The sequence below is a fragment of the Lepisosteus oculatus genome, chromosome 2 (assembly GCF_040954835.1).
Source record: "Lepisosteus oculatus isolate fLepOcu1 chromosome 2, fLepOcu1.hap2, whole genome shotgun sequence".
Taxonomy (NCBI): domain Eukaryota; kingdom Metazoa; phylum Chordata; class Actinopteri; order Semionotiformes; family Lepisosteidae; genus Lepisosteus; species Lepisosteus oculatus.
The window spans coordinates 40,426,512-40,439,576 of NC_090697.1; the positions used below are offsets into that span (position 1 = coordinate 40,426,512).

Sequence of the window (13,065 nt, forward strand, 5' to 3'; positions counted from 1 at the left end):
ATTTGCAGATTAGACACATACTATGTATGAGACACATATGTTTCTTATAGTGATAACAGTGAAGTAGCACTATCTAACACTATTCCACAAAAGAGGCCTTTGAGGAACAAGTAATAGGTTTATTCCATGCTGAAAAAAAGAAGAAAGAAAACACGTTTTCGGCCGTGGAGCCTTCTTCAGGTTTGAGAAAGACAAGGTAGTAAGCAAAGGTAATGTAGCGGAAGAACAAAGGCTGGGAGAGAGGAGGAGCGAGAGGCGGGAGCAGGAGACAGAAAGAGAGGCCAATCAAGAGGTGTGAAGTCAGAATAGGTGTCGAGAGGTGTGAAATGAAACCTCCAATGAATGGAGAAAATTTAGAAGAAAAGTAGTCTGTCATTAAGGGAAGGGGGAAAGTGTGATCCTAGCTGCAGGATAATTTTGGTTTCTGTAGTCTTTCTGATGTTTGAGTTCGGAAAACCGTCTTTGAGAACACAGACGGAGAGATTAGAGTGGTCATGGCCGTCAGAGGTGAAATGGGAAACAATGGGCTTGGAGAGATCTTTAATCTTCACAGCCCTTACATGTGCTCTGAAGTGGTCTCCAAGTCTCCTTCCTGTTTCTCCAATGTAGATGGCTGGGCATTTACTACAATAGATACAGTAAATAAAGTTGCTGGAGGTACAAGAAGCCATCTGGGTGATCTGGAATTGTCCTGAGGGGACAATAGTCAGATTAGGCCTTAAACCACGATAAATTGAACACTGTAAACAGGGAAGAGGCAGAAAAGAATAGGAAGACTGGAGAAATTAACACTGGAGAGAGCTGCAAGTGGGACATGAGAGAGAAACATCCTCCTACAGACCAAGAGACCAGAACATGTCCAGTTCTGCCTTAAAAATGTTACTTGTTGTTTTATTTTATTTATAGAATTCACAGGCTAAGAGACATTTCTCATTATGGAGTTATGCAAGATTCTGAATATGAAAATTTCCTTTTTTACAGTATTTGTTCTAGAGCGATAATTAGTCCTGAATGGGATCCTTTTATTTCAAAGGATGAAGGTTCCCTTTTTGCCTTTTTAAGTTGTTTGCCTCTCTGTTTCAGAGAAAGCTCTATGTTTTCAGTGTCTGATGAAGGCTAGACCTGTAAATATCTGTCTCTAGCTGTGGAACATTATGTGTGTTCTATAGGGAAGCATAGTAACACAGTAATATACAAAGAATATACAAAGTATTCCCTGACTGTAGGGGTGAAATTAATATTGATCGAATTTGCTTGCATAGTAAACAAATGTCCTAAACAAATTAAGTGATATTTAATTGTAAATTATAATAACACCCCTATTTTTAAGTATTTTTAGTTGTGATAGGTAAAGTGGAAAAAGCCTTTTGTGATACTGATATTTTCCACCAGGTGGCAACAGCAAGCTACCTTCTGACTTGTCCTTCGACGATAGCATTTCCTTAAAACCTTGTACACGGTTAAAACAAAACACTATATAAAAAATAATAAAGGTTAAAACATTTCCAACTTCCAATGTACTAATAATTTTATTTTAAAAATGACACTAGGCATAAATGTGCAGATCGTTAGGGAAATTTTGGAGGAAACATTTAAGTATATTTTTCCATTGAAGTATGTGGATTGTTACTATACGCCAACAGTGACAACACGCATGATAGGTCTCTGAAATATTAAATGCGGTTGCATGGATTATTGCATATGCCTTTAATTTAGAGATATGGTCATGTGTGACATCCATCCAACCATTTTCTATCTGCTTTACCTCTATACAGGGACCAATCCGATGTTGGGAATACACCTTGGATTAATTCAATTAACCTAAGTTTGTCTTTAGACACCTGGAGGAAATCGGAGCGCCTGGCAAAAATTCACACAAACACGAGGGGAACATACAAAGTCCGCACAAACAGCACCCCAGGAAATGAACGTTGTGCCAAACGTAGCAATACTAACCACTGTACCGCCGTGTGCTGCCACAGTTATACAGTATGTAAGACCACAAATCATTCCATATACTGTACTTGCAAATATTCTCCAAGTCTCATTGTTTCTGTGCAGTGATGCATAGAAGTATTTTCCTATGTGTGTCCTGATGTTTGCAAATCTTCAATATTTTTTTTGTAGGTGATGTCACCGCCCTTCCCTGTGATAGCAGGACTATAGTTACTGGGCTGTAAAGAGATCTGTCTTTGGCTCACCGGGCTGGGTCGCTGCTGAGAGACACGGGAGTCCCGGGTTCAAGCCCCCGACGGTGGGGGGCCGACCTAATGCGGCAAGGGCGCCCGCCTGAGCCCTGTTGTGTTACAATATTTTTGGCAAACATTGTGGAGATACACAAAATTGGCCTAGTATATTAAATACCACTACTTCATAATAAAGAATACTAAATACTTTCCAAAGGCAGGGCAAGGTTAATTCTGATTAAAACTGGTAATTTGTCCTGCTTAGCACAGTTGCAAAATAGGTCTGCCAGGAGTTGAGGATTCCCGAAATCTCAGTCTTGTTATTGCATGTGTGCAAAATTATCCAGTAATATTGTGAACTATGGCATATCATGAGAATTGCCATATGCTGCAGTAAGCTGAGCCCACCATGCAATATAACTGTGTTAATATGAAGTCATCATACTCAACACACCTTTTATGCAAATAGTTTTGGCACATAACATATCTGTCAGGTCTAGAGTTTTGGTATGGTGCTTGTAATGCAATCCCTGTACATTTGTTCTTTCTCTCACTTTTGGTAAATGTCTTTCCCATCTACCAATCCCTATCAGGGAATAATGTTTAAAGACAACTTACTGGAAGAAGACATACTGTACACCTAGCTTAGTCTTAAATTAAAATGTTCTTCAGTGTCTTAAAAATAACTTTTTTTTTTTACTATGGAATTTAACAGATTGTGGCCTGATTGTGTTAGAAGATGTGTGTGGCCTTTATTATTTATAACCTATACAGAAACTGTTCATGACAATGCCCATTATCTAGTTAATTTTTGTGTTTCGAGCATGTACTGCAACCATTGAACTTAAAAGTGCTGACAAAGGGCATTTTACAAATTCCTAGAATTGCACGTGCAAAGTGCAGACACAACTTGCTCATTGGTAAAAGGAAAAAAAAAATGCTGATTACTGATTGCTTACAACAGAAAGCATGGGCAACTTTGATTTAGGGTTATTATAACATTGGCTTTTCTATACGTTTTTTCCTTTTCATCCATTTTTTTCTGACTATTTAATATAAATGATTTTACTTAAGTGCTTATTGACAAGAAGATACAAAGACTGGACACAAGAACTGAACCCAAGACAGTACAGAGAACTGCGTAAAGCAACATTACCAAGTGTCTTTGATTCTGTCCATTTTGTTTATCAAATTAAAGAAAATGTAAAGAAAAATCATAGGACATATATCTGGTTCATAGAGAAATTGTGCTTATTTTTGAAGATAAGGAGCATTTTTCCATGGCACTGAGCCAATGATGTTTTCTGTAGTTTAATTTCTTCATTCTAAGAAATAAGAAAGGTTACAACTTTGACCTACATCTTCTCCCGACCCTGCAGCGAATTGGTTTTCAAAGTTTGATAACTGCTTTATTTGAAACAATTCTAGGATCTAGAAAAGACACTGAGAAATGTTTTCTTGTACCAGGCCTAGAAACTGCTTTTAAATGTTAATATGACTTACTGTCTCATCTGAACGTTTTCTGAAAAATATAAGACAGCCCAACTTGTTTTTTTACAGATTTATTTTTTTTATTTCATTTTTTTTGTGAGGTGTAAGTCAGTCATGGCATCCTGAATACAGAGGTAAACCCAAAAACCTTCAGGCAGTTTTTGAACAAGTCACATCATTGTGTTTTTTCATGTACAGCTAGTCATAGAGAAAAAAATGCTGTTAACAGTGGGATCTCCTAAAAGTATATAAACACATTATTTATAAACAAATTCAACAAAAGTTTCTAATTGTATGTTTTCTATGATACATGGAAAAAAACTAAATTTACATAATGACACTAATACCTTTTTCACACTAGAAAGTAGGATTTTGTGTGAGCTTTTGGGCCATACATTGTCAATTATCAAATTCTATTTATTGAAGTCATTTCAAGTTAATTTGTGAATAAAAGAAAAAGCAATAGTTACTTCAAAAACGGAGTGCAAGGACAAAGTTATGAAACTACAAAAGCAAAACAAGGCAAAATGTGGCATATGACAGCGTCTTCCTTTTTGTATAAACATCCAGACTCTCTTGCTTAGGAAATGACAAACACCTTCTACAAAAAAGATCACACGCATCGTAATGCATGTGATGTGTATGTACATTTTTCAAATGGCTCTTGGCTATGGATTTGTTACATGCTTGAAAAACATTTGACAGGTTAGGAAATACCTTTTGAGGCACATGAAATATCAGCTATGTACAGTAGGAGATAACCTACATGAAAAAAAGTAGATACAACAAAAACATACAAAGATACATACATACTAGATACATACCAAAAAAACGTGTACTTTTCAGGAAAAAAAAATACTGACACAACTCAGTAAGTTACTTATATGTTTTGTTAGAAAGATAAGAATAGTTATGGTAATTTAAAGTATAGACACCCAGAAAAAACCGCACAGAAATACAAGATCATTTGTAACTGCAATAGAATGTATAATATTAAACTGACCAAGACAATCTTTAGTCTCTAAGATCATATAATAAATTGTGGTTATAAACAGCAAATGCAAACACACTGATTTTAAGGTTTTTTAAAAAGTTAAAACAAAATAATCTGGATAAGTAATATACAGTATAGTTTTGTACTCTTCTCCATAATATTTGTTAAAAAAAAACAGTTTTGAGAATTTTTTCCTGATGTTGTGGATCAAGTGCTGGTCAGAAATTTAAGTGATTTAATATACTGAAAGACATGAACAGATATACAGTATCAAGCTAACCATTTCTCCAAAGTGATTCTCCTGTTGACTACATATAGTGCCAAAAATGTCTGTTGGCATTGTGATGTTAATCCAAATCTTAATGTATCCTGTTAAGAAAAAAAGTAGTCTGTAACTGAAAGCAATACTGAAAAGAAAGGACTAAAATTGTACAATATTATATTAAATATTTTCCACAGAATAAATACTTATTACATGAATTGGCATTTTCAAATCAATCTATGCTTAATCTGAAACATAAAAATAAAATGAAAGACTAGAATTTCAGTTCTCAAACTGTTTTGCCTCTATGTTGCTGTGTTTAGGGAAACTATATACTATATTCACTTGAACTTTCCCTTCAAGTCTTGGTAAAAGAATACTTAAAAAACATGTATTGAACTATATATACACACTAAAGGTTAGGAGTAGTACTGTTTAAGATGCAAATAGCCTTTATTGGATTATTTACAACAGTGTTAGTATTAGAAAGCAGCAAAATGTAGTAAATTGGATCTTAAATTCTAAGTTATTACAGGTTTTGTACATTCCAGCAAATACTTACATCTTCTGATATATGGCCTATTTCCTAACATACAGCAGCCAGAAACAATAGGTTTATTATCAACTTGATTTTGGCAAACATATTTATTTCTCGCCGGCTAATGAAAATGTCAAACACTACACTTTTACATAATTCAGGAGCAAAAAGGGAAGAAGCTGACTGGAATTGAGCGGAGTGACATTTTAAGAAGAGCTGAGACCGGAATCTGACTCAGTGCTGCCAGCTTCACCTGTTCCAGGGCAGGGCACAGACGAACAGGGAATACTGTATGTGGAACAGGCACAGCTTTTTAATGTCTCTTCTGGGATCACCTCCTTTAGAGACACCTGCTCCTCTACTTTGAAGATATTCGGCTGTTCGAGCTGGTCATCGCCGATCCTGGGCACAAAAAAAGGAGCAAAACCAAATCAGCAAACACAAAGAAGGACAAGATGGTAAAAATATCAAGTACACAACAGGAAGGATTGTTTCACACATACAGATACATTTTAGTTACAGCAATCTGTAAGCATGTTAAAATGCCATCAGCCCCCCAAAGCCACTCAAACACAGCTTAGTTAGTAAAACGTGCTATGCTTCCTTGCAAAGCAAACCACACAATACTATAAGGTGAACTGAAAGAACACTTCCAGAACATTTACTTGCAACATATACTGTTTGCCATCTCATTTCCATGCCTACAAAGCTTTTTTTTATGCCATATGCATTGCAATGGAAATGGGTAGCCAGATTTACCCTAGTACAGCAATCCTTGCTCAAAGTTGTTTTGAACACAGATGATACAATAAAAATACAATGCAGTTTCTTACAACAGACACCTGATAATACGCAGTGACAGAAAAACAAATAATGGTTGTAAACACTGATATCAAATTACTTCTAGGGCAGCATGGTGGCTGCCCTCAGGACTAGGGTCCTGTGCTCCATTGCAGACTAGAGATGCTAACTGCATATGCATGTGGTTTAGAGGTATATGTTCTCCCATTTTTTGTGTGAGTTTCCTCGAGATGCTCCATTTTGCTCTTATAATCCAAAGACATAATTTCGATTTTAAAACTGGCCATAGTGCAAGTGCATACGTGTCCGTGTTTGCAATGGACTGGCGTCCCATCAAGGGTGTTAAAGCCTTGCTTGCTGAGAAGTCTCTTGCTCCTCTGTAATAAATGCAAAAGGCGCTTCCACAAAGTATTAGTTGGGGGGGGGGGTATGTGCACACTTATGCAACCAGAGTGTTGTAGGTTTTTTAATTTCAATTATTTTTCCTAATAATTATCTAATTGTTTTTCTCTTGAATTGTTGGTTGCAAGGTCACATTAAAGATGGAAAAATGTCTCACATGATTTATATTGATTTCTGTCTTTACATCACAAAAACCTGCAATTTTAATAAGGGTGTGTAGACTTTTTATATCTACTGTAGATAAAAAAATAGTTTGGACTAGAAATAGCAGCCTAGATTGAATTACTTAATGGAGGTTTCGTTCAAATGCCAGGAATTACAACTATATTGTTTCTTAATAAACAAGAAATGGATAACAAGCCCAACTCTGCTCACGGACTCTGAAGAGGGTATTTTTGAAATGGCCTCATCAGTGCCATTTTCTCATGTGCTGCAATTCCTGACGGGTATACAGTTCAATACTGGGCAGCTATAATTTCACTGTCATTAAATGGGGTAACAATGTTATGCACGCACCATGTGCAATTACTCTCTCTGTTCACATTCAAAGCAACCAACTACAGAACTGTTCGTAAAGAGCAAAATATTATGGGCAGCACTTTTATGTTGCATGTTCACAATTTACAGGCAGATTACAAAGCCTTCAAATTCACACATTTTCTGTATTTAATGTACAGTACTTTGGATGTTAGTATAGTACATGGTTTTATTTATGGACAGCACGATACATGATTTTCTTATTTTACATTATTCCTGGAGCCTTAAATTTACTTTTAACCTTTTACCACTAAACTGCACTAATTAGCTCCAGTATGAGTACTGTATGTGCTGTATATAAAAAAAGTTAAGAACTATACAGTACATATCTACTCTAAAGGATCAAACAACATGACTGAACTATGACCACTAGCACCTCTACACCCCTTGACCCTCTTGACTCAGTATTATCAAACATTTAGTACAGTATACTAGAAGAACTGGAGATAAAGTAAATATTTCAGTTAACATTCCCTGGATTTTGAAAGCAATATTCTGGCCATCAAAATCAAGGCCATGCATTTAGCAATGTACGGTAACATGCAGATACCTAGCCAAGCAATTGCCTGTTTTAAGACACAACATCCATTGTTTAACTTTATTGAGGTTAAACATAACATTAAAAATGTAATATTCCATGCAATCCATGAACGTAAAAATAAACTTTACCCTTAAGAATCTGTCTTAAAAGGTATGATTAGTTGCATCCTTTCACAATTGCAAAAAAAAATACAAGCAAGGTACTGTATAAGGAATAAACAACTAATTCCATTAAACTTAATAGTCACAGAAATGATGATGAAGGCAGTTGACTAGTCACTGATTTTTGTTAAGTTTCACAGCTATACAACCTAAGGTTACCTCAGGTGTTCTAAAATATTATCAAAAACATCAACACTACATTCATTAAAATAATCTTGTATGATTAGTCAACCACCACACATCATTTTTCAGGTAACTTTATCAATTTCTTGTGCATTTACTAAATACAGAGCCATTCAGGAATTATGAAATAGGGCAAAACATCCAGTGAAAGATTTGGGGACCAGACAAACATTACTCGTATCTGTAGAGCTTGTTTCAATGAATTTTGGAACCAAATCCTCACAAATTCTGAAAAGAAAAGGTAAAATAGTAACACATACTGTAAATACCTACTGTAAGTACTGACAGTTTTCAACCAAACTATTAATACATTATCTGGCCATTTCGGTTAGAAAACCATGAAATAATAGAAAGGTAAAATAATTGAGAAATAGTGTAGTCTATTGATCATCAAAGTCATCACTATTGAACAGAAAAAAAAATAATTATTGAAAAAAGCCATTTTTATGGTGTTCCTGATAAACAGTGGAGTTTGTATTATTAATTCTATACATAGAAAAGTGTTTTATTGAACTTTCAGCTCCTGTGGCTAAGCCATCTGGCAGAGTGTTTGCTTTACAGCTCCCCTTTTTCCAAATACAGTTCACCTTAGGAAGCAGATAACCTACATCTAAGGTCAAATGGGAATAATAGAACAAAAAGCTATAATTCTGATTGACAGAACCATATTACAATTCAATTAATTGTAATTTTACAGTGTGATTGTAATTGTGAAATCTACCAAGATTAAACTCCTTGCACCATATTTGGTATTACCTGGTAATAAGCTTAAATATTAACTGGAATCATGAATGCCAGAGTAGAGATCAGATCAGCCCTGGTGTAAAAAAATGTATCACCATAATTTGATCTGTAACCTGTATTGCCTATCTTGCAAATCCTTAATGATGGAGAGTTAACCATACTTCTCCACTCTAAACACTTAACCATATCAGAAAGTGAACTGTACATCCACCTTTCTAAACAATGGAAAGTCTTGGTATAACCTTATGGGAAAGTGAACCATGCTTCTCTCATCTAACCTACAGTATAAGAAATGCCTTCTTCCATGGTCTAAGGTTAACTCTGTGGTTTTACTGTAACTACATGTAGTTAAGACGACCTTTCTTCCGGTCTTTATATATTTATAGAGAAGTCTTAAAAGAAATCAAATCTAATTTTGCAATTCAAATGTATTTTCAATTCATAAGTTTAAGATATTCCCTTGTTTTTCATTTCTGCTTTGTTCATCTACAAACAAGGGAAATCTACACAAGAAAAATAAAAGAAAATAAAATGATATTTTCCCTTTGTATAAGCTGATGACATTTTTATTATTCACCCCAAGGTAATGTCAAATTACAAATACTGTAAGAATAGGCTAGTATAATCAAGGACCCGATACACTTAATTCTGGTTAAAGATATTTCTATCATTATTTATATAGGAGTGGCCATTTATGCCATGTGAAAATGTGAGAAATGTGAGATAACGTGAGAAAACTTTTCTTTTCTTAAAGCACTGCCAACCCTTTAGTTAGGGAAATGTAAATTTGAAGGGATTTGTATGCTTATTGGATTATGATTTGATTTTGTTTCATTTCTGACACTTCACTCCCTGTAACACTTTGCCTCACTTAAAATAGTGTACAATATTTGGAATCAGACCAGAGAACTGTACCTAGACATACATTTGCTGGATTCAAAGGTATATACTGACAGGCTAAATGAAACAAATCAGTTTAGTCTTGAACACAGAAAACTACAAGGAGACCTGACTCCATGTTCAAAATTGAAGTTCAGCCCATTGGACTTCTTCGAACTAAAACTGCAACTCAGAGGGCACAAGTGAAAACTATTGGGACAGGAAAAAAGATATCTAGCAATGCTATCCAAGTTAATATTCAGGCTTCAAGAAATTACTGGATGAGAATCAATTAGCTACTAAAAAACAAAAAGCTAGATGGGCCAAAAGACCCCATCTGATTTGTAAATGTAATCACATGCGCTCAACAATGATGTGTGCTCTTCTTTATAAAAAAATATTTTTAAATATCTGGGTAATACAAGCAGCAGTGTAATATTTGACTGAATTAAATGGACGCAAACTCAGACAACATTAGGCACATTAGGGAATGAAGTACAAGCTATGTAATTTCTCAAGACTAAATTTAAATTCTGTACATAAATAACGGAAATGTACCTCTTATTAAGTATCTACATCATGCCAGAACAAATGACCCAGACTGAACTTAAGAACATCTGGTTTTAGTCAAGTAGTGTCTTTTTAGCTAGCGAGACTGAGGCATAAGTATTCAATGGCCTTTGCTCACACACAGGAAATGAGCTTACTATACCTGTGCTGAATTTATATAATTTGTTCACAATAAATCTGTTCACTGGTAGTCAAGGAAATGTGTTTAAACAATAAAAACACAACACAGACATATATGTATTAAACCTGTCACAGAATGTATATGTATGCGCATTTTTTGTTGAGCTATCAGATCTAAATATACTGTAATCTAAAACTGGTCATACATAATAATGTTGAAAATCTGTTATCACTTTAAATGCTTATCTTCACAACGGTCCTGTGCTTACACACGTACACCACTTAACTAAAAATATCAATGTACAAATTGTGACCAAAATGTTGAAATGTACTCACTTGTCATAAATTATCCCATCAATTCCATGCTCTCTGAGTTTTCTCCTGTTTTCATGATTGTTGGTGTCATCTCCCCAACAGAAAACCACCAATCCTTTCGACTGTGCTTCCTTAATGTAATCCATGTTTTTCAGCAAATCCTCAATGTTTGCGCTTATCCCCTAAAAAAAGATGCATAAATAACACAGATCGAGTATTCAAAATTATAATATAAGAGTGCTTACTGGTAAAATATGAGCTTTTCACCTTTCACAGAATGTGATGGAACACTAATCCACTGCACGTTTTTTAAAGTCAATGAAACTGGGATTAATAGGGATTAATACTGAAGAACCAAATTGATTGTTTGCATATTTACTGTGATTTTCTGGGAAGACATAATTTTAATAAACATGAACAATAGACATGACTGGAATAAACTACATCATTTCTTCCTGGTACTTTCACTTGTTAATATTAGCACTTGCTATTACGTTATGTCACATTGTTATTTCTATTTTACAAACTTATTTTTTTCTTTGTCATGTTTTCTGTGCTACAACTGTGTAAGGCTTTTGGCAAGGGTGTCACTGTTCTCTTTGACTTATCTGCAGTAAATACAGGATTTGTTATGATACTGTTAATTGGAAATGATAGCCACATCTTTCTGACAGGCTGATAATCCAAGCGCAAGAGCTCTGCTGACGGAGAGCCCCAAAGTGGTGGACTGGTCTGACAGCAAATGCTTTCTTCAGGGCAACTGCGCTGCTGTGTGGGACACTGGTAGAGGATTTGAAGCCACTCGTCTGGTGCTGGTTGGGAGACTGATATTATCAGGAGAATCAGGCTTGGAACTGACTTGGAAGTCTTTAGGCAGAAAACCTTTGGAGATGCAGGACGAATTTCAGAGTGGATTTGAAGAATAGGAATTATTTAAATTCTCTCACTTCACAGTTACAATTCTGAAGTATATTTTTATCTGCCAAAATAATCTATTCAAATTATTTATAATCTAAAACAGGAAAATTCAGATTCTTATCAAAGAAACAATTTCTGATATTAAAAGAACAGTGTGCTGAAGTGTTATTTATCCTCTCCATTACTTATTTGTAACTACATCCATAATATTTAATATTTTTTTTAAATACATGTCTTGTTAATATTATGCAAAGAAACAGAGTTTGCCATATTACTCATTACCAAAAGATCTTCACTCTGTGCAAAACTGATTGCAATTGAGGTTGTCCGACACCTAAAATCCATTAGATCTGGGTAGATTTCAGAGACGCCTTGAGTCAGGAAGAGTATAGGGTATTTATTTTGCTTTTGCCGTACCCTGCAATCAAACAATATCATCATGTTAATATTTAGATAGGAAATTTACATTTTTGCACATTTCATTAAAACAAGGTCGAAAAACCAATTTCAAATGTTAAATAGGTTTGCTGGGAAAATTAACACTAGCCTGTGTTTGAAATGATAATATATCCTGCTAAAGAAGCCATGAATGATCCTCTAAAGTAATGTACTTGGCATTTTTTTCTAAACTTGGTAGTTGACAGAGGACTTCTTAATATAACATTTTTTAATTCTGAATATTACATCATTTCTGAATACCTCACATGCATGATGCATTACTTCAGACTATTAACAGTGATGGAAAAAGTATAGGTTTATTCCATGCTGGAAAGAAGAGAAACAAAGTTTCGGCTGTGAAGCCTCTTTTACTTGTTCCTTTGCAGCTTACGCATGCTAACACAGCTACCTACTTGAACTTATTAACAGTGACGGCAATTTCGATAAAGGATTTTCCACTAATACCAATTCATTTGGAATTTTCCATTGTTCATTTCCACCACAATAACATTTCTAAATCTACTAAAGAGCCCAAGGTTAATCTTTTCAAAACTATTATGGTGGAAAATTTTGAAAATGTAAAGGTGCACAATATACAGAAAGAGACAATTACAACATACTGTATACACTTACATTGTGCAAATGTCAGGATCAAAAGATGAAAAAACTACTCTTCTTTTCCCAGCATTCTGGAGGACACACTTCAGAATAATATCAAGAAAGAGGTTCATATCAAAGTATGTTGAGAGATTTCCTTCCCAGGAACCATCCTTTGAAAAATAAATGGTAAAATACACAGTTAAGATAAACTAATCTTTATGGCAGTATTAGAAAAACTTTATTACAGTTATATAATATTTTCTGCAGATTTGTTAAAAGTGAGTCATCTTACTAATAAAGAAACTTCATTGCACTTTTTCAAATTAATCTCACTTCCTCTTTCTTTACAACATTTACTTACTTTTAATTTTGACAAAAAATATTG

General features: G+C 34.7%; 1 protein-coding gene across 2 annotated transcripts in view; it reads right to left on the bottom strand.

Annotated features, from left to right (window-relative positions):
- Positions 1 to 3,732: 3,732 nt before the first annotated feature.
- gpcpd1 (glycerophosphocholine phosphodiesterase 1) overlaps positions 3,733 to 13,065 on the bottom strand; it is a 44,762-nt gene continuing 35,429 nt past the window's right edge. The window contains exons 17-21 of one of the 2 annotated variants that reach the window (XM_015350999.2): positions 12,714 to 12,850; positions 11,925 to 12,060; positions 10,746 to 10,906; positions 8,272 to 8,324; positions 5,733 to 5,873 (exon numbers count right to left, since the gene is read on the bottom strand). In XM_015350999.2, the coding sequence (XP_015206485.2) occupies positions 5,830 to 5,873; positions 8,272 to 8,324; positions 10,746 to 10,906; positions 11,925 to 12,060; positions 12,714 to 12,850 (531 nt within the window). In that variant the 3' untranslated portion in view covers positions 5,733 to 5,829. Of the gene's footprint in view, positions 5,874 to 8,271; positions 8,325 to 10,745; positions 10,907 to 11,924; positions 12,061 to 12,713; positions 12,851 to 13,065 lie in introns of both variants that reach the window. The other variant, XM_006625937.3, reaches the window with a different exon arrangement.